Here is a 24101-nt window from a genome sequence, read left to right on the forward strand (position 1 = left end):
TTTTAAGAACCTGTGTGATTTAGTGTATCTCAAAGACCTTAGTCACGTGTTTTGGTAATCCTTCACAGGAGATGCTCTTTGGATAACAGGACACCTAATTAGCAATTGAATTGAAAAAGGCATATTATAATTTACACGAACATGAAAAAGGCATATTATAATTTAGAGTGGGACTTTCACCTAGGATGATAAAGTGGACTGGGTAGGTGTGGTGATCAGGATATAGAGGGATGGCCAATAAGTGAGGCTAAGCATAATTGTTTTAACTGGGACATGGAAGTTATTTGATAGTCTGATTTCAGTTTTCCTGATAAGTTAATTGTATCAGACAGTAATGACTTTATTGACTAAATATTAGTCAGTAAAGTAGGTGGTTCAGTAAGGGTGTTTGCCTAAAGTTACTGTCTTTATTCAGGACAAGAGCAAATTGCATTAAATGATCATTTTTTGCATTTTAACGTGTTAAGACACCATGCTAAAGATGAGCACACCAGGTGGTGTGTTGAAGTGTGGAATGTGGTGAGCCACCTCACAAAGTTCACATCTTCATCTTCTGTTGTGGCCATGTGATCCCACACTTGTGCTGCAGCACATTGTCCTTTAATATGACCCACAGGAAAAATTGATTCATCTGGAGCCATCTGAAAAGAAAAGATGATATTTTCAACTCTGACCTATTTGTACATTTTTTTCAGAGTATAGTTCCACAATAGTCGTGTTGACAGAGTTGTCCCAGGTATTTGAGACAGATAATTGGGATGAGTGCTGTGTGATGTGTGTAAGTGAGTTGGGACTAGGTAAAATCACAGATTCTGCCTGTTCCTTCCAGTTATTCCCAGTGCCAGCTTTCCTTTTTCACAGTTGTGTTCTTTCTGTCTTCTAGCAGTTCCTCAGGATTTCTGTGTCTTTCTCCAGGCAGCATCCACTCATTTTGCCAACGTAGCTGGTCTCCTTACCTGTGCATTCCCATTTAAGCATTCCCCTCAGCCTGCCTTCACCACAGCTCCACAAGGATTTTTGTTCTCAGGCAAACTCTTCTCTATGCCAAATCCCAATTTCTTACACCAAAATATGGAGGAAGAAAACCTTGAAGAAACAGTCTGATGTGTCTTAAGCAGCAAGAAGGGTTTAAAATAATTTCCATATTTGTGCACAGAAATGAGTAATTATTTTGACTGAGAATTCCGAAGAGAGACAGCAGGGTGGGAATATCAGTCTGAGACAGATGCTTCAATGTATAATTTCAGCACAAACTCTGATTTGGCCAGGATACAAGAAACTGAAAGCAGTTTAAGTGTTTCAGACTTTAAAGAGGAGAAATTTGATATAGTGGTTGCTTTTCTAGAGTTCTACTGTAAAGTCACACTTGTATAATTCATATTTAGGTTTATGTGAAGTAATTTTGCAATCTTATCCTGGAATGTCTGGCTGGAAGAGGGGTGATGCCTATATCACACCCGTCCTCCCAGTAAGTTTCCTCATATAGGTAGCCCAGAAGAGTGAGAAATGCCAGTGCTGTCAGCAGTTCTGATAGCACTGCTGCGTGGAAGGGGTGCAAAGGAGCAGATGTACATTGCTGGTCATTGTCATACAGTTTTCTGGTTCAGCCTTTTTTCATGGTTTTAGAGAAAGAGTAAGAATGTTAGGAGGAGGTTGAGCTTTTGTTTGTTTTCATACAACCTATTGTTTAACTACCAGTTCATTTTCCCTGCCCATTACATTTTTGATTTCTTCCAGAAAGAAGTAGAAATAGCTTGCCACAAGAAGATTCTTTCTAAAGAATTTTTTTTCTCTTATGTAAGAATAGGTTTGTCTAGCCTAGTGAACCCATCTCTTTTAAGGAAAGAAAAATAGCATATTGAATTATCCATTCTGGTTCTTTTCAGTTTTAGTTTTGAGTAAAACATTTCCCTTGCTAGTTTGCTCGCTTTTAAAACCCATTGACTTTTTTTTTCATATTATTCTATTTTTTTCTTTTACTTTCTTTATTTTATCTTACTAGCCTTTTATATATAAGATTAATACAAGTAGTCCCATTCTGACAGACTATATTTTTACCATATGCAATATAATACTACTGTGTCAGAGCTAGCTGAAATCTCAGAATACCTTCAGTAACATTTATTAATTTTTATTGCTTTTAACCTTTTTTAATATCTTTAAGCTGCTTATATTATTTTAAGTAATATCTTCATAATGTCTTTTGGTGGAGGTTATTTCTATAATTTGCAAGTACTGCTTGTTTTGATGTAATGTGGAATCAGAAGAATAAAATGCTGTTTCCAGAAAACTGATTTCTTGCTAATGTAGTTCTGTGAAACTCAGTATGTGTGGGAAGAGAGGCTGGCATACTCTAGATGTGATAGACTGCTGAATATAATTTGTTAAATGAAATTCATCCCTAATTTAGTAATACTAGTTTGTTAGGAAGTGATGTATTTTCTATGTGGAGATAATCCAAAATTTTGATAATCTGGTGTCTGTGCAGATTCTCATCTTTTCAGATGTGCTAATTTTTTGTCTCGTGCAAATACTTCTGTAAGGGATTAGATTATGTTTGCATTAATAGCTGCTGCTTTCAATTTTTAAAAATGTACTGTTGTAAGTAAGATTCTATTGCTCTGCAGATAATTTAAGAACTGCTGTTTCATACCACAGAGATCCACTATTACTTTGGGCAATTATATATGTGTGTCACATTTGCTCTTGGTAATTTTGCCAATAGCAGATATTGTCTCTGAAGTAATTTGGGGATTTACTAGAGACTAAATCTAGTATGGTACTAGAGAGTGCTTCTGCTATCAGATATCCACAAATGCCATATCTGACCACAAGGAAAAATTTGAATCTTTATCACTGCAGTATTATCACTGAGCATATTGATTGTTAGATGAGACTCAGAAGAAAGATAACAGATTCTTTCTCTTCAATATGAAAATGATTCATTATTCTCCAGATCAGATGAACACACTATTCTGTTTTCTAGGGTTGAATTGCTGTGGAAGACTTTAGATATTGCCCATTTTCATCAAATAGTGACATCAAACAACCATTGGAGATTTCTCTCGAAACTCTGTTCTCCCCCACCCCCAGTACACAATATTTTTTAAAATTTGTTTAATGTTGTATATTCTGTTAATTTATCCATCCTGATTTCCGTATATATAATTCCAGCACAGTTATAGTAGAGGCTGGTTTCAGGTCTGGTGTACACCCAGTATGTTCAGGTATTGACTGCTTCTTCTCACTGTCTCTTTTCTAGCTTAGGGCCACGTGGAACATACTTGTAACTGCATCCATGTTTCTGAATTCCTTTAAACCATTGGGCTCGTGCTTGACTCTCAGATAGACATAACCCAGAAAAAAAATTGGTTATTCTTCTGTTTAGGAAGGGTTTTCCTCATTCTGCTGTCTTTAACTTGGTTTTCATGTCTATGTAAGTTTGTTTCCTTTGTTACTAGAAGTTTTCATGCACACAGTTCAGCATTCAGTAACTTTACTAAATAGGTTTGTGGTTAAGTTAAATAAAAAATGTAGCACAATGTGAATATGATGATACGTATTGGTAGAGTCTGCCTAAAGCTGAGTAAGTTTAAGGGTTCTTAAATGCAAAAAATGCATACCCAGAAATGCATCCTATATTGTCATCAAATGCTTGATTGTATGCAAGATGTACAGACAATTTCTGCAAGTAGTTGAACTTCAGTCTCACTCTGAAGATTGTCCATACTGATTAATGTGTGGCCATTTCCTGTACGGTTTCAGCAGCAACATTTGCTCAGTGGCTTCTTACACAGGTCCTTCCCCACAAGAGATGAGTTCCGAGTCCCTTACTTCAGAGCTCTGTCTCTATTACACTCTATTACACTCTATTTAACCTGTAACTTCTTAATTTTTAGTGCGTTCTGTGGACCACAGTGTGTTGTTTCTTAGCTGATTATAACTCTTCAAACTTCTAGTCTTTGTTGCAGTATTCCAGTATTCTTTCTTAAATGTTGATGTGGTTCCCTGAAGAAAGGCTTTTAGATCTAAAAGCTTATTTAGTTTCTCTTGCACTCCTTATTGCAGCTCACAAATAGCTTCTAAAATGAGTGATGTCCAAAACATTATATTACTCTTCTATTGAATTTCTCTGCCACAGAAGATGTGGTTTTTCTAAGTGAAAAATGTCATTGTAATTGGTTATGCAATGTGAAGGAATGATAGTTAATTTTGAAGACAGTTTTTCCAAGAAGACTTCTGTGAAAAATTAGATAATTGTTTGCTTGTTAAGCCCTTGTGAATGTTGTTTTCTAGGTTTTAAGCATAATTAAGGTGCTGTCATTTCACTGTATCCTGATTTAAGTTTCCTCTTTTTTTAAATTGTTATTCCCTCCTTCATCCCTGCAAACTGCTACCAGACAAAAAATTCTGACTAAGTAAAACTTTTTTTACCCACCTTGGTTTCTTCTCTGAAGTTACTTACACAGTCTTTTTGCTGAGTCTAAAATGCTTCAGCTGTCCCCAAAGGCAAATGGACACAGCAGGGGTTATGTCTTTCCTAATGTGAGTAAAATAGGGTTGTTTGGGTAAAAGAAAATCGGGAGAGATGAGGTGTACAAATCTGACAAAATACTGACATTACTATTCCAGCCATTTCTGAAACAACTTATTCATATATGTTCTTTACTTAGGACTGGTAAAGTAATTGAAAATTACGAGATTAGGCCACCTTCTGATTGGCTCACTGTTAACATTTTGTTTAAATGTTTCCTTTAAATGATTTTTTGTTTAAATGTATTTTTACCAAAGTTGCTGAGCTAGTATTTTTATTTGGTATGTTGTTCTTTTGCAAAAATTGGTCAAACGCTGTTGTACTTTTGGTATCTCCAGATGCATCAGTTAAAGGGATCTTTATGAAAGGCAACAATATGGATTAAGAGTACCATGCATTTTCAAGTGGTCGTCTTTGCCATCTTCTTTCATTCTTTGTCATATTATGATGATAGTTCTCTGCTGTTTGTTAAATTGAGAAATTCCACTGAATAAATGAAACCTGATTTGATTTAATTATCTACATAATAGAATTTGTGATATTTCATGTAGCATCAGTGGAGAAACATCTTCTGTTACTGAACTTCACTGCAATTAGACATAATTAATCTCTTCTCTTAGCAGCTCAGTTCAGCTCAGTTTGTATTTTGAATTGGCAACTTAATGGTGAATTAATTTTCTGTTCTTACCATATGAAATCTTTACTAGGTTTGGAAGTAAAGACAATTTTCAGTAATCTAAATATAAAAACTGCAGAATGAAGAATAGGGAGGAACCTATCAGCTTGAGTTTTAGATCAGCAAATTTTGAACTGTCAAGATGAAAACAGAGTCACTTTGTATGAAGTCAATAGAATATGAAGAAAGCTTCAATAACCACTATTCTTTAGTGAATTATGGTGCCTTCATAGTACTAGATGTTCTTAAATTAAATTTGATTGCTGGTGTATTTTTTCAAGCAGTAACTTGGTCATTGGAACAGATGCCCAAATTGAAGATGGCTGAAAGCATTGTGTAACTTCTGGATCTGTAGATGTATTTTGTCTTTCAATATCCAAAATATTTCATTTCCAATACAAACGAGGTGCTATACATTGTTTTCCTTGGATGAAGAACAGGTTTCATGTGAACTCTAGAAAGCACTTTAGTCCCATTGTATCGATGAAAGTTATTCAGGGATGTGGAGCCAGTATAAGTTTAGAGGTCTGCTCAGTTAATTAAAATTTAACAGCAGAGTTTTTCACTGTGTATCTAATTATAAAATACAGTGCATTTCATAATTCATTAGTTGTAGTACTACCTTTTTACTCCTTGCTTTCTTATGTCTCTTCAAATACCTTCTGAAAGTGGAACACTCTGACCTGACTCCTGTGAATTCATTTGCTTGCACATTTAGTGTGATACAGTGAATCACTTAGAAGCTACCAAGGAAGACATTTTGCATTTGAAACCTAAATTAGCATTTCACATACTTAATTACTTCATAGCACATTGATCTTTCTTTCAGTAGGACACTTTTAAAATTGATAATTTCTTCTTTAAAAAGCTTTTACTCTTTATATGTCCTGTTGCATTCTTCTTCCTTTTCAGTGTGGTAATTTAAATGTTTTATTGATATCTTTGTCTTTTTCTCAACAGTTTTCAAAATCTGGTTAATGTGATAGCACAAACTAGTGAAGCATTTGGATTACATGATGGATATCAGCAATGGTGATTGATATTGTTTGAGTGGTACAGTAAGAGTCTGCTGTATGAAATGCCAGAAGTTTACATTTCTTCTAGTTTTGCAATGGTAAGTTTTTTTACATTTGTACTAAGGAAATAATAACTTGCTTGTCATGTAACATCTATTTCTTGAGAAGGTTTCATATCAGCAAATCAGTAAAATTTCTCTCTTACTTTTGATTTCTAATGTCTGTTGCATTCAGAAATAATTACTAACCAAAGTATACATTTGAATTTGGTTTAAGTTACTTTATTGGTACTGATTTGAAATGTCAGTTACTCACCCCTAATGTGTGCTAGCTTTAATTAGAACAACCTAGGGGAAATGGTATCTGTAAATAAACCCTGTTTTTTATGTTTGGGTTCAACCCCAAATGGGATCACTCTCCAGATGGTATTGAGCCTGCATGCAAAGAGGGAGAATATGCAGACAAGTCTATCCATGTGGAAAATAGGTGTAAAACCATTATAGAAAACACATAGTGTTTTGCTCTCTTCAGTGAGCTGCTGATGTTTGACCATTTGCTTGCTTATATATTATTTATATTTTCTCTTAAGGCAGAGTGTGTTGGAGAGCTCACACTTGATTAGTTTTAGGTGGACAGAATGAAAGTTAGTGCTGCAGCATCTCTTTAGATATATTTTCAGGAATACAAACAGTGCACCTTTCCAGGCATTCATCTGAGGCAGCAGGAATAGCTAACAAGCAGGAGGGTTGTAGCAGCACAAATAAATCACAGTTTTGAGAACATTTGAAATTTTCACTTTATAATTATCTTTTTTTTTGTTGCACAAAATGACATGCTGTCATACACAGTTGTGTATGAGCTATACTACATGTACACAAAATTAATGTGCTTTCCTCTACAGTTTTGTCCAGAACTACACCAAGCAATACTTTTAGAATGCATTGTTTTCCTTAAGAAATACTGCTTGGATTGTGAATTCCTAAACACACAATACAGTAAATACTGGTAATTGTTAAACAGAATTGTATTGCATGAGAGAGTACTTGTCTTGTCCCATTCTCTTTTCATTTCTAGGACCATCTGACACTTAAATAGTAGGTTTGGGAGAATTTATGAATTTATGTTCCTTTTTTTTCCTTCTTTGCTGAAAATGAAAAATACCTCTTGAGACAATTTTCTCCATTTGTTATTTTCAGCATTTCTAAGTAATGTGTGAAAGGTTTGATTCCATATTTAAAATTTGTCGTCTTCACATCATATGACAGTTGAACGGGTTTGTATAATTGGATTTGGGTAGATGAAAAAGGGAAGGTGTGCCATTATGCACAAATGTGAATCTATTCATTAGCAAGGCTATTATGACAGATGTGTGGTGATATGAAGTTTGACACATACTTTGAACTTCTAAAGATTAAACGAATAGAAGGGTAAGACTGAACTGAGTTCTCTTAAAAACTTCTTTTGAGAGACTGGGCAGGTCAAGTACTCCTACATTTTACCCTGCAATGTGAAATACAGGCACTCTTAAATGGGATGGTTCGAATTTATCTTTGAGTCTGACTTTACTTAAATCTGATCTGAGCGGTGATCCATCTCACCAGCTGAGAGGGAAACAGCCTTCCAGTACCTCAGATGAGATTCCTGATAGAGTTAGGCTTTTGTTGTCGTAAGTGATACAAAAGTAGGAGAGGCCCCACCTGGGTATAAGAAAAAAATATTTTTGCTTTAAGGACTGGAACAGGTTGCCCAGAGAAGTTGTGGAATATCTGTACTCAGTGTTTTTCAAGACCCAGCTGGACAATGTTCCATGTCACTAAATCTGAATTTAGGCCTCATGTTCATTTGAATGGGAGGTTGGATAGGATTGCCTCCCAAAGGTCTTTACAGCTGGAATGATTTTATGATTCTGATTCAGAAATTTTCTTTTATTTCATTTTTACTAATAATAACTGTAAGTATTTTTTAGTCATGTGCTTTATTTTTTTTAATTCCCTGCTAAATTTGAATTGCAGTTCTTCTTTGTTATTTATGAGAGATTTGTTTTTTCTTTAAGCAACAGCTGAGTAAGCAAATGCAATTTTAATGGTTTACTTCTTAGTCTGTGAAACCATGTAACTGGAAACTGTGGGATATTAAAAATGCAGTCTCATGCCTTTTACTTGAACAAAAAAATTTAAATAATTATACCAATACATTATAATATATGTACAATACATAAAAATAGTGTATTTTAGTAACTAGAACCTAACTGGGCCATTCCAGCCTTACATAAGTCATAAATATGAGCAGCACTCTCACAAGTACTAAAGCCAGAACAACCACAAATACCAAGTCAGCTACTTTGTAGCTGAGATGGAAAAATTTAATGCACTTAGGAAATACCACAGAAAGAAGCAGTGTGAATACATTGATTGGGCTTATTCAGTTTTACATTGGTACGTTTGTGACAATACATTCTTCAGATTTGCTCTGTCTCTAGGTGTTCTTTAAATACTTTTTCTGACTGTTTTGTTTACATTTTTTTGAAGGTTTCCCAATGAGTGGATCACAATGAACATACTTTAGGGACTTGCCATAGTATGGCTGCTTCTCGATCTACTCGTGTTACAAGATCTACAGTGGGTTTAAATGGTTTGGATGAAAATTTTTGTGGTAGAACATTAAGGAACCGTAGTATTGCTCATCCAGAGGAAGTCTCACCTCATCCTCAAATCCGATCCAGGTCACCAAAGAAGAGGCCAGAGTCTGTGCAAACTCAGAAGGGCAGCAACGGTGGCAGAACTACTGATTTGAAACAGCAGAGTGCTCGGGAGTCATGGGTGAGCCCTAGAAAGAGAGGGCTGTCCACTTCAGAGAAAGATAATGGTGATAAACAAACTGTGGAAAATAGTGAAAAAAAACAAGCAGAGCCTGTTTCACCAGTTTTGAAAAGAATTAAACGCTGTCTACGTTCAGAGGCACCCAACAGTTCTGAAGAAGACTTGCCCACTAAGGGTCAAGAGAAGGAGTCATTGGAGCATAAAAGCTTAGTGTCGGACAATGATGCAGCCTCCACGGGGACTAAGCGAGCTTGTCGATGTCTTATATTGGATGATTGTGAGAAAAGGGAAGTTAAAAAGGTGAATGTCTGTGCAGAAGGGTTTAATAATTCTGCAGTAGTTGAAGAGGTTGCAGGTTATCAGACTGTCAATGGAGTTGGTGAGAGAGACTCAAATTCTCTTAACTGTGATGACTGTCAGGTTGATGGGAACACTAAGCAGAACAGTGCTGGTTCCCGTACACCCAAGGACAAAACAGTAGCAGAAAATGGAAACTCATTTGCCCATTCTTCATTGCTGCTTAATAGCAGCAAAGAGGACAGTGTTGTAGACCATTATGTGCCTTGCACAAACTCTCAAGAACAGGTAAAGTTAGAGGACCACAAACCAATAAATGACTGCTTGCCTGAGGAGCATGCTAATCAGGCATTTGAGCCAGCTACAGGGTCCTTTTCTGAAATCCAGTCATCTTTGTTAAGGGATTCGGAGGAGGAGGTGGATGTTGTAGGAGATAGCAGTGCCTCTAAGGAACAGTGTGCTGAAAACACCAATAGCAACCTGAATACTCACCATGACAGTGCATCAATCTCAGGTGAACCTGAACCACATTCTTCCGTGCTGAACTGTGTTTCGGCTCAGATGACAAATATGTTGGAACTTCAAGAACACAGATACACATTGAGAACTTCACCACGAAGGGCTGCCCCTGCCAGAAGTAGCCCTACTAAAAATAACTCTCCTTGCAGAGAAAACGGACAGGTTGAGGAAAATAATCTTAGTCCTACCGAAAAGAATGTACCTGTAGGTATTAATAATATCAATGGATCTCCCAAAAAGTCTGAAGAAATCAAACAGAATGAAAAAGAGAGAAATAGTAATACAGGGGATCATGGGAGTGATGGACTAAGAAAGCCACTTTCTGAATCTCGGCTTGTTGCTGGATTTGTACCATCTGCCAAAGAGAGTGCCAACATCCACACTGCAGAGGAGGATGAGGAAGAGCCTGATGTGTATTACTTTGAATCAGATCATGTGGCATTGAAACACAACAAAGAGTATGTGTAACTATGGTAACCATGAATTCTGCTTTTGTTTCTTACCAAAAATATAATGTTATTACAAAAATTATTAAGTATTTAACGTACTTCCACAAAAATTTAAGTGCTTTATAATTTTCATACTCTTCAGTCTTCATTTTACTTGTTTCTACCTCAAACAAAATTAAACTCTATTTAATATGCAGTATGGTACAGCAATGTGGTTTATACATTTCTAGCAATCAAAATTCTTGAGCCAGAACTTGGGTTTTTTTGAGTTTATTTGGGTATTTGTTTCTTTAAAAATGCATCTGTTATTTATTTTCTCTTAAAAACTAGCTGTAAGGAAAGGAATTAATTAGATTTTAGTCATTTATCAGCATATCCAATGGACACTGCAGATAAAGCTTATGCAGTTATCATTCTGCTGTACATAAAGTTAGATACTTTTTTCAGAGTGTCATGGGAAACAATTCAGCATTGTTGTGTTCAGGAAGATGAATTGATCAAATGCAGCAACTTTCTCCAAAGTAAATTATGTTTACATTGCTATTTATATTAGTTACATGTAAATATAGGATGATGATGATTATTATTATGCTCTGAGTCGTTTTAATGTTTATCATCTGAATGTCTGTAAGTAGAAATGTGGTAACTATACCTTGTGGTAAATGTGCAAGAGCTTTTGAAACAAAAGGGTGATTTACTGGAGAAAGTTTACATGGAGAAAATTTGTCTTCAGGTAGTAGATCAGCACACAATTTTTTATTTCAATTTTTGTAATGCTGTTTTGACGCCTGTGTTTTGCTATTTAGTAGGTGTTCTGTATTTTGTTGTGATTTCTGAAAGGCCAAGTGCAGATGATCTTCAGTTTGCTTCATATGAAGGACTTAAGCACTGGTGGTAGTTCAGTGTAAATGTAGTAAATGTTCACAGCACAGTCACTGTGAATATGGGGCACAAGGCATAGATGATTGTTTAATCTAGTGTGACTGGATTTTTGATATTAGAGTTGCACTGTTTATGTAGTAAAATTTTGTTCAGTATTGGATATGAATAAATAATAAGAAAATTTTGAATTCAAGCATGGGTTAGACAAACTGATTTCAAGTAATGATCAAATATTTGCAGCTTCAGCCATCAGTCCAAAATGGACACTTTCCCAATAGATAGAAAGAAAATTAGATATAGGGAAAATGTACTGTAGTCTTTTGACTCTCTTAGGGTGATTTTGGATCTTTATGAAATATGACTTCATCTGATGTTAGCACACAGATTTATTAGTAATGTGGTTTGATGTAGGGGGTCATATTTCTTATAAATGCTATAAAAATAACAGTAGTTTTTCTCTTCTTAAACACAGATCTAAATTGTCCTTGAAAATTTCAGGTGTGTGCCCTGCTGTTAGCTTTTGAACATAGACAGTTCTGAAGAAATGGGTGGTGGTTGTTCAGATTGGCAGCCTGTTTGTGAGACCTTGTCGGGGAGCTTTTGAATTTGCAAGTAGGACTTGCTAGCTTGCAACTAACTTGTTGCCTGAATGCAGAATTCCAAAAAGAACGGTTTTTTGTTTTTATTCTGTCTTATATTTCTGCTTTCCCCAAGGGAATCATGCTACTGAGGGGAGGGAATGTTAGCCTTATTTTTTTCTTAATTTAAAAAAAATTTGATAGAACTGGAAAACTACATGCCATCCTTTTTTGTTGTTTACATTTATAAGAAAATAAATCTGGTATATTGATGGTTCTGCATGGTAATAGGATCCTTCTAAAAAACTTAAGTCAATATTTTGACAAATGAGTGCAGTTGTCATTTATCCAGAATTTCATGCTTCAAGAGTAAATCAAGTGCAGTGCACTATATCCTCTATCCAGTTTCAAAAACAGTAAAGTTCATTAGAGGATACTCTTAATTCATGTGTAACAGTTTCTGAATAGCGTCTTAATTATACCCTTGTTTAATCATTTGGTGCTTACTTTCTAAAGTATTAAACTAAAAAAAGAAACCAAACTCTGCCAGTTTATCTGAAATCTATTCCCTGATGGGTCAGATGCAAAGAATTCCAGGGCTCCCATGCTATTAATGTAGGTTCAGCTGGAGGTGAAGGATATTCACTTGCTTGTGGTAGTTCTGGCTAAGCCAAGTGTTCTGGTGTTCTGCATGTCACATCTTCAAATGGTACAGTTCTGGTTTTCTGCCATTCATCAGTTGGGGTTATTATGGGTGATTGTTTCTCTGGTTTATGTTTCTGTTCTCTTTTAAAAACCAGTTCAGACATTAGCATCTTGGCTAGGTTGAGGAGGCAGATTTCTCCAGGAAGGCATTAGTACAATTCTTCAGATTTTCCATGGCAGAAAAAAATACATTCCTGTGTGTTATAGAAGCTATTTTATATGGCTGTAAATTTATATTATTTCTTGTTACATTACATAGCTTGGTGACATATGTTTTCATACAGTTGGTTTTCAGTCTGCGAGAAATTATTTTGACATTGATAAAATATGAATATGCCAAAACCTTTAAGAGCTGTTGATAAGACTTGCTATAAGGAAAAAAAACCCTAAATGTAAATTGTTGTATTTCTGTATGAATTTTGTTGCTTTTTGAATATTAACATGTTTAAGCAATATTGATATATTAATATTTCTGGAAAAACTAGATGATGTAATAGGAAAAATAACTATCACAGATTATGGAATATTATTATTCAGAGAGAAGGCTGAAATGATGGATGTTCCCACAACTTCTTTATTAAAATAGATCTGTCCTACAAAGACAGAGATGAGATCTCTAAGCAGAAATTTTATCACAACATAGACATTTTTGTGGATAATAACAGACTGATCTGGGGGTTGTATAGTTGTGAAGTGTTGTTAATGTTGTCTGTTGCTACACACATAATTAGAATTTTTGTGTATTGTAACTGCTCTCAGAAAAGTATGGTTTAGTGTATATTTGAGAATTTTGCTTCTATGTTCTAGCTCAGAAATGTTTGCGTTTTCTCCTGAGATACTTCCATCAAGTCTGAACTTCCTGATTTAAAACTTTCTACACTGCTGAATTTTATATGTTGTGCTTAGTATTTTGCATATGTCTTTCCTCAGGCATTTCTCATATCTCTTTGCTGTATCTTTTTATGCTGTAATTCTATCTCATACTGCAGCAGCTTACTTTAATTTTCTGTCTGCTGCAGCATTTTATTCTCAGTACTTTCTGCCTTTGCCCAGTGTTTCATTTTGAGCCCTTTTTTTTGGTTTTGTTTTTTTCTTCTTCTTCCTCTCTATTGCCTTTGGAGATTTGTAATATTTGGCAGGTATTAGCTTGCACAAAGGCACAGTCTGTGTTTGACTCTTAGTCCTGGGTTCTAAATGAAAATGAAATTGAGGAATTGAGGTGTCACATGCATATAATGCATTACAGAATGCATTTCTAGGACTCTATAACCTGCAGTTGGCCTTACAGGAACCACTTAGACCTGGAGCAAGATCACTGAAATAGAAGCATTAGGCACAAACAGTTCCCTACAGACATTTAATTCTAACAGTTAGGACCTCCTTCAGTAGATCGGTATTTTCATGTATCTTTATGACTTGATAATACTTAAAATTACAATAGCTGCACTGGCATTTAAAGTGAAGACAGATCAAATGAGGATTTTAATACGTCTCTTAAAACCCAGTCTTGTGGATTCTTACCTACAATGGATTGTATTGTTGCAGAGATCTTGGAAACACAGATGACCATACAGGATCATGCAACAATCAGATTTACATATACTTAACAATTGATGATTATACTGTTTATGTCTTTGGATCCACCTTTAATATGATATGAATGTGAGAAAGAAAAACATTTTTAGCATTTTCTGTGGCATAGGTTCTGTATTTTACTCAGTCACAAATTTTCTGCCTACAGAGTCACATTAAAGCAGTTCTGTATAAATGTTCATCTTACTGCACTTGAATAGTTAGAATAGGATTTGATGCTCCTTGCCATACCAGTTATTTTAGAATTGCCTTAAACACAGTCTTCTTAAAGTGTAACTGTAATGTCCCATTTCTAAATTTCTAATATTCTAACTTTACCTGCACCATGTTTTTTCCTTAACGGGAAAATATAAAAATATCCATGTCTGTCTTTGAATCTATTGGCTAATAATAATAGATCAGTTTTATAAATAAAGCCTGTGTTCAGGCTTTATGTGCCTCCAGATGAAAGTAAAATTGATCACACAGTAGGGATTTACCTCAATGTACAGATAAGTCTTAACATTCCTTTGTAAATATGTTATGTAGCTAATAATTCATTTTCCCGAGATGGCAGTTTTAATCTGTGAGGACTTTGTCTCTGACTTTGTTTCATATCAAGGAATAAAGGGAATTGGTGTAAATCAAGTTACTTTTAACAGTAGCAGTTTTAATCCATACCACTGAGTAATTTGTAGAATATATCACTAATATAAAATAATTGATGAAGTGTACAATTTTAGTGAAGAAAAAGAGAAGTTGATAATTTTAGAAAACCAAGCAGAAATGCCATATGTATTAGATTACAGTGTGATTTAATTCATCCTATGTTCCACAAAACTGGTGTGGCATACAGTGATATTTTTCTTAAATTACCTATTAATGTAAAACTAAAACATGAAAAGTCAGTGTTTTTACAGAGAGTAGTTTCTATTGTCTGGTAGATGGGTCTGTGTTCTAAATAACCAAAACGAAGATTGGCTTTAAGTAAAACTGTGTAGAAGTTGGATGCGGCAGGTAGTTGATCCACAAAATAGAAATACAGTGAAAATCAATTAGAAACTTGTAATATGATTTTCTGGTCAACTTCAGTTTGCTTTTGCAGATAAATATATTATTAAAATCTGACAGTATAACAGGCACACAACCACATTTATTTATTAAATCCTTGTATTTTACTACAGCTTAAAACATGAAGTATTTTGAGAAGTTTTTACTGCCAGCATTACTGTTTTATCATGTTCTGTAAATTCATTTCTGTCTATACATACTTGTCAAAGGAAAAGTCAGTGTGACACAAAAGTTTTGCAGGACTAAAGATTAAGGTTTGGTTAAGAATATTGTAATCATAGAATCATATTTTTTACTTACATAAACTATTCAGTAAAGACTAGAACACTTTGCAAGAGATGATGCCTTGGGCATGTGCTGGATCAGCTCTTTGCTCCCTAGGAACGGGCACACTCTGGGAGCCATTAAATGTCAGGTACATTTGTCACATTCATTTTTCTTCCCTGAACAGAGGCATCTTGCTGCCAGCCACTGCATCATCCCAGTGAACAGCACTGGCAAACACAGTGCAGTCCTCACTTAAATAGTGCATCCTGTGGAGAGTAAAGCTTGATTTCTTTTGGATTTGTGTCCTTTACCCCTTGAATTCCTACCTGATTGCCTGCTTTTCTTTTTCTGCCTACATCTATGTAGGCACTTCCAGGAGTCCTTTGTTGCAGCAGTCCACTCCTGGAAGAGAATGTGAACTCTCCAGTGCAGAGATGTTTCCTTGTTGGCTGCCTCGATGTGGTACCTCTGGATGTGTGGGGTGATGGATTGATGGAGGAATGTGACAAGTAACAGTTGAATTCTGCTTGCCTGTCTCTTGTAGTGTCAGTATTTATGGTCTCACCTCCTTTCCAAGCTGCCAGTTTTTGGAGAATTCACAAGAATTCAGTTTGCCTTTCCAATTTCTTTGGTCACTATGGACCAAAAATCATGGAGTGGAAAAATAAACAAATATAAAAAATTCCAACCACAAGCAACAAGAAACGTATTATTCCAATACAGTAAAATGTAGAAAATTGTTTCTCTGCTTGTTCATTGGGAAGTGCTTACCATTTCTAAGGATGCTCATTAATAAATTCATCTAAACTGGAAAATTAAGGATCAAAAAATAATAAAAATTTTTTTGAGGTGTAGGAAATACCACTTGGAAACAAATATCAAATGCCATAGGAATCACAGTCCTGATTAAAAAAAAAAAAAAAAGGAGCAAGAAAGCCAAGAAAAGATGGGGCAGTAATGTGTTGACCCAGCACTGCTGTGTGGAGAGTGAGGCTCTGACTGTGGTTTTGGCAGCTGACACAAGGACACTTAAAAGCAGAAGCAGTAAATTGTGGTTATACCAGTTAGGTCAGTGTAAAGTTGTGTGGTGGAACTAGGAATAAATTAATGCTACCATAATTGCCTACTTGGTAGGGATCACTAAAATATTAATAAGCATAATGATGCCACCATGAAGACAAGAAAAATGTGACTTCCATTAGCTTTGGGAGTGGATTATCTTTAACTATATCTTTTTTATCTTTAAAACTTTATCAGTTTTAACTAACCCAGCTTGAAATTGCTTCATGACTGATTTTAAGTTTTTGGTCTGGTCTTTCATGAAGTTTTAAAAGCATCTCCAGCATGAACTGCAAAACTTACCAGCAGTATCTTAAACAAAAAAATTGGGCAAGTACTACATGTACTAGCTGCTTTCAGTCAGCAGTGAGTCCTAATCAATAGTTGTTCCTTTGGTACAACAATACATACATTTGAGAGTTAGAAAGGTCTTGCTTTTTGGTTTCCTTAAGACTTTGATCTTGGTAGGAATAGCCAGCTGATTTTTTATTTTTCGTTATTGCACATCTTTATTTTGTTTTGCATAGCTCAAAGTAAAAATATTGCTGCTGTTTTGTATAGCAGTCTTTGAAAGTTTTGTGCTTCCTAAGCCAAGGACCAGCTGTGTTTGTCCATGGTTTATTATAGTGAGCACTAATAAAACTACACATTTTACTAATTTTCTTCCTTATTTCCAACTTTGCTTCCACTTATGAATTGATGAATAATGCTTTGTATTGCTGTTAGAAATTCAGCCACTCATGATTGTAGATAATATGCTTGTAATTTGGGTCTAATATTCAGATATGTCTGTAACAGGTACTTGGGGGGAATATGTAAATTTGTTCCTATAGCAAGAATATACACCTGAATAATTGAGTGTATGTTGTGTCTTGTTTGGGTGAAAACCTGCAGAAACTAATTCAGAGTGAGTTGAAAGAGTTCAATAATTGGTGTTGTCAGCTTTCTCTGCCTGTTTTACCAGAGGATTTCTGTGCAGTTGGGTCAGTTTCAAGGGAGCATGTGTTGCTCTTACTTTGTCTCTGGAATAAAGCTCCTTCTGATTGTTTGCTTTCCCCAGCATCTTTCTAGAGAAGAATATCCAGGTGGGCATGCTGGAGAAATCTGTCTGATACTCCCTCAGTAAAGGAATTGAGACCGTTCTCATTAGAGGTGATGAGAGGGAAGGAGAAAAAGTTTGGGATGTGCTATCAGTCTGTCTTTGTGCCATTTGTGAAGAAAACAATTTCTGTCATTATCTCATGTCAATTCAAGCCTGGGAAATAGAGGAATGACAGGGACCTGTATCTTCTTCCCTGCTGAATGTCACTGTCCTACAGGCAGATGGTTTAGAGTGCCATCAGTATCAAAAAGCTATATTAAACTCTGTTAACTGGGAGAGGACTGATGGGTGCTGTTTTGTTGGCAAGACTGAAACAAGTTCTGAGTTTGTTCAGAGGCACAGAGAACTAATAATTGCTGCTAAAATTCTGAAAAGTTGCTGGAAATGTGGGTATTTGATAAGGGTGCTTTTGTACAGCTAATATTAAATCTTGCTGAGTGTGTTGGACAGCTCTTGATGAGAATGAGGCCTCTAGAAATATGAGTGGGTGTTCTGTTACTGGGGAAGAGATAAGAATTTAACAAAGAAGGGGACATCACAAGTTGATAACCAGTAAAATGCTATTCAGATGGTTGAAACTCAAGATCTGAAGCTGTTGAAAGAAAGGTAAAATTTGAGTGGAAAATGGTTCTTTTGCATCTAGGTAAATTGCTGCAGTATTACTTGCTTTTTGCCGTAGGATTTGTTGGGGTTTTAAAAATGTCCTTTAAAAATGTGCTTTTTGGGTTAATTCTGTTTTGTTTTAAATAGGTGTGAGGCTGACATTCAGAAATACTGCTTTGTGTTCCATTCTTTTGAGAGTGGCTCAGTAGACTTGAAGAAGCCATATATTGTGTACTTTAGTTGTTTAATGTATAACCCAGAGATGCAGTTAAATTATTTACTTACCTTTGAAATACTTTAGGATGTCTGAAGTGTGAATATTAAATATGCATAGTGAAAGTACAGTAATTGACAGTATGTGTAAAGAGGTTAAGCCAGAGTAGAAAGCAGTTCACTAAGGAGTTGCAGAAAAGCCTGTAAGTAGATTACTTTGGTCATAGTGTCTTAAGTGTTAGGTAGGTAAAAATCCACCATATGCTGCTTCCTCCAGGCATAGGTGCTTTTACAAGCCCTGACAGGGGTTGATATATGTATGCTCTTATTGATTATACCCTTAAACTCTTTTCTGAAGGGAGATCAAAGAAGGGCCATTCTGCATCAGTCTCTTGTGCTTTCTCATCGCTGTTGTGTGCTCTACACGTCCAGCATTGAAACCCAGACTCTTCCAGAATGCAGTTAGAGATTTTTTAAAATCTTAATTGTGCATCAGAATAATTTGCAAGAAACAGTGCAGTGTCAAAATAACTGTATTTTAATTACTGTGTTGTGACACTGGCAAAGATTTCTGGCCAAGCTTAGGAGCTGGGAGCATTTTCTGCTATTTCTGAACTCAAACAAACTAAGGCCAAACAAAAAAACACACTTCTTTGAAATGATAGGGTTGTGTTTGATCTGATTCACAGGTTTCTCCAGGGAGCCAATTTCTTTAACTACAGCTCCTTGGGTGACTTGGAAATTCTAAGTGCAATTAATGTTTCCCTTTTCCTACATAATTTCCAGTCTTTACATTTTAATATCCAATACTTTCTCATCTTAGCATCTAATGAAGGATGCTATTTTTTTTTAATTGCTGTTAGTAGACCAAAGTCCAGAGTAATAAATGACCTGGGTTGAGCAGGTTGTAATCTGTACTTTGCTGGAGTGCCAGCAGATGGCAATGAAACAAAGACTTGCTCAAATCTTCCTGGTGACTAATAACCAATTTTTTATCAGAGCTCTTGGAAATACAGATTGACTATATATATATATATATATATATTTTTTTTTTTTAGTTGTGTTTTATTATGAGACGTGTACACCCTCATGTAAAACAGATTGTACCTGCACAAGAACAATGAGTACTTCTAAATTATGGTACACATTTTTAGTGTCAGAGCCCCTCAGAAATGATGGTAGTGTACATTTTAACATACTGTGAACTGTATAACTGGAGAAGTGCAGTTAGTTTTGGGAATGGAAATTGATGACCACCAGCTGCACAGCATTTTAGAAGTCAAGAGGATAAATCACTTTTTAATTAGGTATCAAAGTACATATCTTTGCAAGGTACTGAGTGATGTATGGCAAGTGTAGCTGCCAAAGTAATTTCAAGTGACTTTAGGTACTGATTTTGAGGGGTTTTTTTCTTTTTTTTTCTTATTTTTTTTTAAATGATGTGAATGTTATCAACAGCCCCTTTATTTCCCCAGCTAATTTGATTTAGCTACCTAAAAGTTAAAATCTTTGTTTTGTACTATCAGTTGCTCACATCACTCATTCAGCTAAGGATGTTCTTATCTTCAAGGGAGAGGAAACCTGCAGAAATCATGGAGGGACTCAGTGACTGACAGGCTCTTACTGTAAAAATGAAATTATTTATTTAAAATTTCTGAAAGATGTGGCCCCTTTTATAGGTCAGTGCCAAGTTATTTAGTTTAAAAAAAAGAGTTAACTTGAGAAACATGCAGTTGTTAAGGGAGATTGATTCTGTATTTATTAGTGTTTTCTAAAGGTTGCTGTTAGGTCCTGACACAGAGAAACTAAAATCTGTGATGTGACTCTGAGTACTCTGATTTGGAAATGCAAATGCTGTTAGAAGGGAAGGAATGGAGGGGAGAGGCGTTTTGAAAGTAGATCTCAGCAAACTGGATCAGAATGGATATCGGTCTCAATAAGGCAATAGCTGTGCTATTCTCAAATTTTGTCACAGGCAAGAGAGGAGGCTGCTGTGTCCCTAATCACTGTTAGAACAAGATTCATGGAAATTAATTGTGTAAGAACTAATTGCTTATGGCATGACTTCCAGAAATCTGGCTCCACTCTGTGATAATTACTTCATGGGGCAGTCCAAAAGAGTGGAATACTTATCACTGCAAAAGAAAAACTGAATCAGCAGGAATTACTGCTGATCTGTGTCAGTCTGTAAGAAGCCGCTTTCCTTTTTGAAATATCAGTCCCTCAAACCCTATGTTAATCAAGGTTTTTCAGCAGAGATTCTGAAGCTGTTTTGTGCTAGGGGGAATGATTCAAGTGTTCATCCAGAAGATTCCTGGCAATTAACATGATGTAAGAATTTGCAAGAGTGTTTCGATACTGGGATTGTGGAAACAGAATTACATTCTCTGGAATGAAAGTTTTCCTGGAAGGAAAACTGCTTTGGGTTTTGTATGTGCTAACAAGTTACTATTTAGCACTGAGGAAAGTGTAACTTCACTCAGTGGAAGGGACCTGTCTGTGAGTTTACTCAAGAGTGTTTGGTTTTGGCAAAGGATGTGGGATAATTTTCCTTGGTGTTATTCCTGACAGGTCTTTCAGAGAAAATGATGCAACTGTAGCTGGATGATGTAAAGGTGGTTGCTCTTTGAGCACCTCATTGAAGGGTGGAGCTGGTTTTGCAGCAGATTAATGAGCTACTTCTTCTTTTAATAAAGACTTTTTCAATTTTGGAGAATTTTAACACAACTGCAGGAGGTAGTTTGGATCAGAATTGTGCTGAGCCTCTGTTACTGCGGCTCTGTTAACACAAGTTTGGGCACCTGCTGATGGAAACAGGCTTTTTGTTGTCCATGGTAAATCCTCTCCCCAGGTATCCTTAAGCTCTTCTGTGTTGTTACAGCTGCATCTGTTGGCATCCTGCCTGTTTGATTTCCCTGGAGCCTCCATGGCTCACGCGTGCTGGTGGCAGGGTCTGGGTAAAAAGCTTCACCACAGCCGCTGGCTCCCGTGTGCCTGGAACAGCCTGAGCCGTGCTGCTGTCTCAGGCAGTTCTGACGTGTGTCACCATTTTTAGACGTTGTTGCTGGAGCTGGTTTTCCACCTGCTGAAGAATAGCCACATTAATTATCTTGCTTTATGCAGAGTTATTTTGATTAGAAGAAACTGGAGTACTTTCCCAGTAGTGAAAATATTCAGTAGTGTTCAATATTAATGGCCTAATAAGCAAGGATTTTAGGTCTTGGTTCCATGTAAATCTGAATATATGTAGACAAATATATGTAGCAATAAATTCATAACAGAATCTTGTCCTATTGTTTTTAAACAAACTCAGTATTTTAGTTTCAAACTTCAGAAAGTATAGCTATATTTTATGTTTGTGTATGTTGCATTTGAGTGTAAAGAAAATTACTTTTTCTCATGGAGAGGCAGCAGTTTAATGTCCAGGTAGAAACTTAAATATTTGAAGGTACAAAGCCTGTATTTTGCCTTAAGACTGTTTAGTTCCTTCGACTTAAAGCCTTACCCAATTATTAGTGCAGTCAGTTGAAAAACTTGAATTACCTCAGCAACCTCTGGATCTTTTCTGTAGTACACATGGAATTCATTGTGCCAGGCTTGTCTTTGTTTTAGCAACAAGGGAACAGAAAGAAAATTTACTGAAATACTGTAGTAGTGAACAGCTTTTACCTGATTTTAGTATGTGTATTTTGTGCTGAACTAAATTACAGTTGTATAATATTAAATGTCAGAAAACATTGGCATGAAAAAAATTAATACATAATAATTTTCAAGAACAGGGGCCATGGGTAGCTATGGGATTTCAGAAACTGAAGTGGGCAACTGTAGCTTTAAAGCTAATAAAAGGTATTAAATGTAGTTAACTGTTTTTTAAAGGCTGTGTTAAAATGTCTTACGACTTCCTGAGTCTGAGTTAGCTTTATGCAAACCAGTTTGGAATGCACACGCTACTGGGTACAGGCGTGACAGTCCCACCAGTGACGCGCGAAGGTGTCTGTTAAATAGGCACTCCGCATTGTCTGTGACTCTGGGCTGGCACGTTTGAGGGAACACTGACATCTTCATTCAGCTTCTCTATTCTTAGGGGAATCTGGTTTGAATTTATTTTGCAAATTACTTATTCCTTGATTTGTTGTTGCATTTCACAAGTGATTCTCCTACTCTGCTCTAAGGTGGGCCTTCTGCAAGATGCTGTGTTTATAAACCATTCCTGTGCAGCATTTGGATGGTTGAGGGAAATGTTAAAATTCTGTAGTAGCCACTTGTATTGGGGTAGAAGGAAGCTAGTGTTGAAGTGAAGAGAAATTAGCTCATTTTGTTTGTGGTATATTTAACTTTGTAAGCAAAGGCTGTTGGTTACAGCTGTTGAGAATATGAATATAGATTGTCCCTGATACCATATTGTTTCAGCTGCTGTAGAATTTACAGGTTTAAAGGAAGCCATTGGAGAGTTAAATATATTTTCCCGTATGGGTTATATAAATTCATCTAGTCTTAAAATTAATTTATTTTTACTTTAATTCCGTAAAAATGTTTATGACATGATTCAGATAAGCTATGAAATCTGGTAGGTTCTGGTAGATAACCATGGCTAGTGTTTAGGTGGGGGGTGTCACTTTTAAAGGCAATTGCAGTGAGATGTTTTCCTTTGTCTCTGTAGTTATCAGAGACTGTTACAGACGATTGCTGTACTGGAGGCTCAACGTACTCAAGCAGTTCAAGACCTTGAAAGTTTAGGCAGACACCAGAGAGAAGCACTGAAAGATCCTATTGGATTTGTGGAAAGACTCCAGAAGAAGGTATTTCTATGGACTTTTCCTAAGTCTTCCTTGGAATTTTTTTTAATAACTAGTAATTCAGCCTCTGTAGAAGTTGAAGAATAGATATATATACTTGCATAAAAATTAAGAGCTTAAAATCTTTTAACTGCTGAGCAAAAATAGCTCTTTGCTTTTTTACTAGATCTGTAAGACATAGTTTTTCAATGATTTTATCAGATATTCTTAATTTCTTTTTTTTTGGTACGTAGAAATGTAATTGTTAAATTTCTAATTATAGTGTAGGTATTTTAAGATAACTTGAAGTCTACAGGTGACTGGAAGTATCAGCCCAAAAAATTCTAATCTTTCTCATTTGAGAAATGAAATGTTTTGCTTTGAATGAATTTAGTAGGGTATGTTTAAAAGGCAGGAAATGCAGTCTGTATTCCAAACCCAAAGTGAACACTAGAAAACATACATGAGTTACAGATAACAGAATAGAATATTGTCTGATAGAGAAGAATCCATTTCTAAAAGGGAACATTTTCTTTTCAAGCTTTAAAACCCCTGTAGTAAGAGGAGTACTGAAAAAATGTTTTCAGCTTGAATTCTGTATTGCTACAGCATCTATCACTGGCAAACACATTACCTTCTAGTGTGATAGCAACATGTATTTCAGTGAAGAATGAAGTTATGGTTCTCTTTTCCTAGGTTTGTAGATCCCTAGGCCTCATGTAAGCCCCTTGGTTTCAGTAGTTGTCTTTCTTTTAAGTTTTGAGATGAATTAAGAGCATGCATGATGTAAGAGTGTTGCATTTGAATAGTCATTTTGTGGGGAAATACTAATGACAGTTTCAAGTACTCTGGTGTACTTTTGTCCAAAAAAGACCAAAGGAATGATAGTCTTGCTGTTGACCTTTAAATAAAGAGGCGAGCTTTGCAACAGTTTTGTTCTAGGCAGAAGACAGCAAAATGTGTG

At 35.8% G+C, this 24101-nt stretch overlaps 1 protein-coding gene across 4 annotated transcripts in view; it reads left to right on the plus strand.

Annotated features, from left to right (window-relative positions):
- The window catches only part of ZZZ3 (zinc finger ZZ-type containing 3), a 55967-nt gene that overhangs the window by 17798 nt on the left and 14068 nt on the right, over nucleotides 1-24101 (plus strand). For 3 of the 4 annotated variants that reach the window (XM_068200027.1, XM_068200024.1, XM_068200025.1), the window contains exons 2-4: nucleotides 6171-6324; nucleotides 8755-10319; nucleotides 23023-23161. In XM_068200027.1, the coding sequence (XP_068056128.1) occupies nucleotides 8806-10319; nucleotides 23023-23161 (1653 nt within the window). In that variant the 5' untranslated portion in view covers nucleotides 6171-6324; nucleotides 8755-8805. Of the gene's footprint in view, nucleotides 1-2824; nucleotides 3228-6170; nucleotides 6325-8754; nucleotides 10320-23022; nucleotides 23162-24101 lie in introns of those variants that run through there. The other variant, XM_068200026.1, reaches the window with a different exon arrangement.

Source organism: Anomalospiza imberbis, chromosome 9, assembly GCF_031753505.1.
Source record: "Anomalospiza imberbis isolate Cuckoo-Finch-1a 21T00152 chromosome 9, ASM3175350v1, whole genome shotgun sequence".
In the NCBI taxonomy this organism is placed as follows: domain Eukaryota; kingdom Metazoa; phylum Chordata; class Aves; order Passeriformes; family Viduidae; genus Anomalospiza; species Anomalospiza imberbis.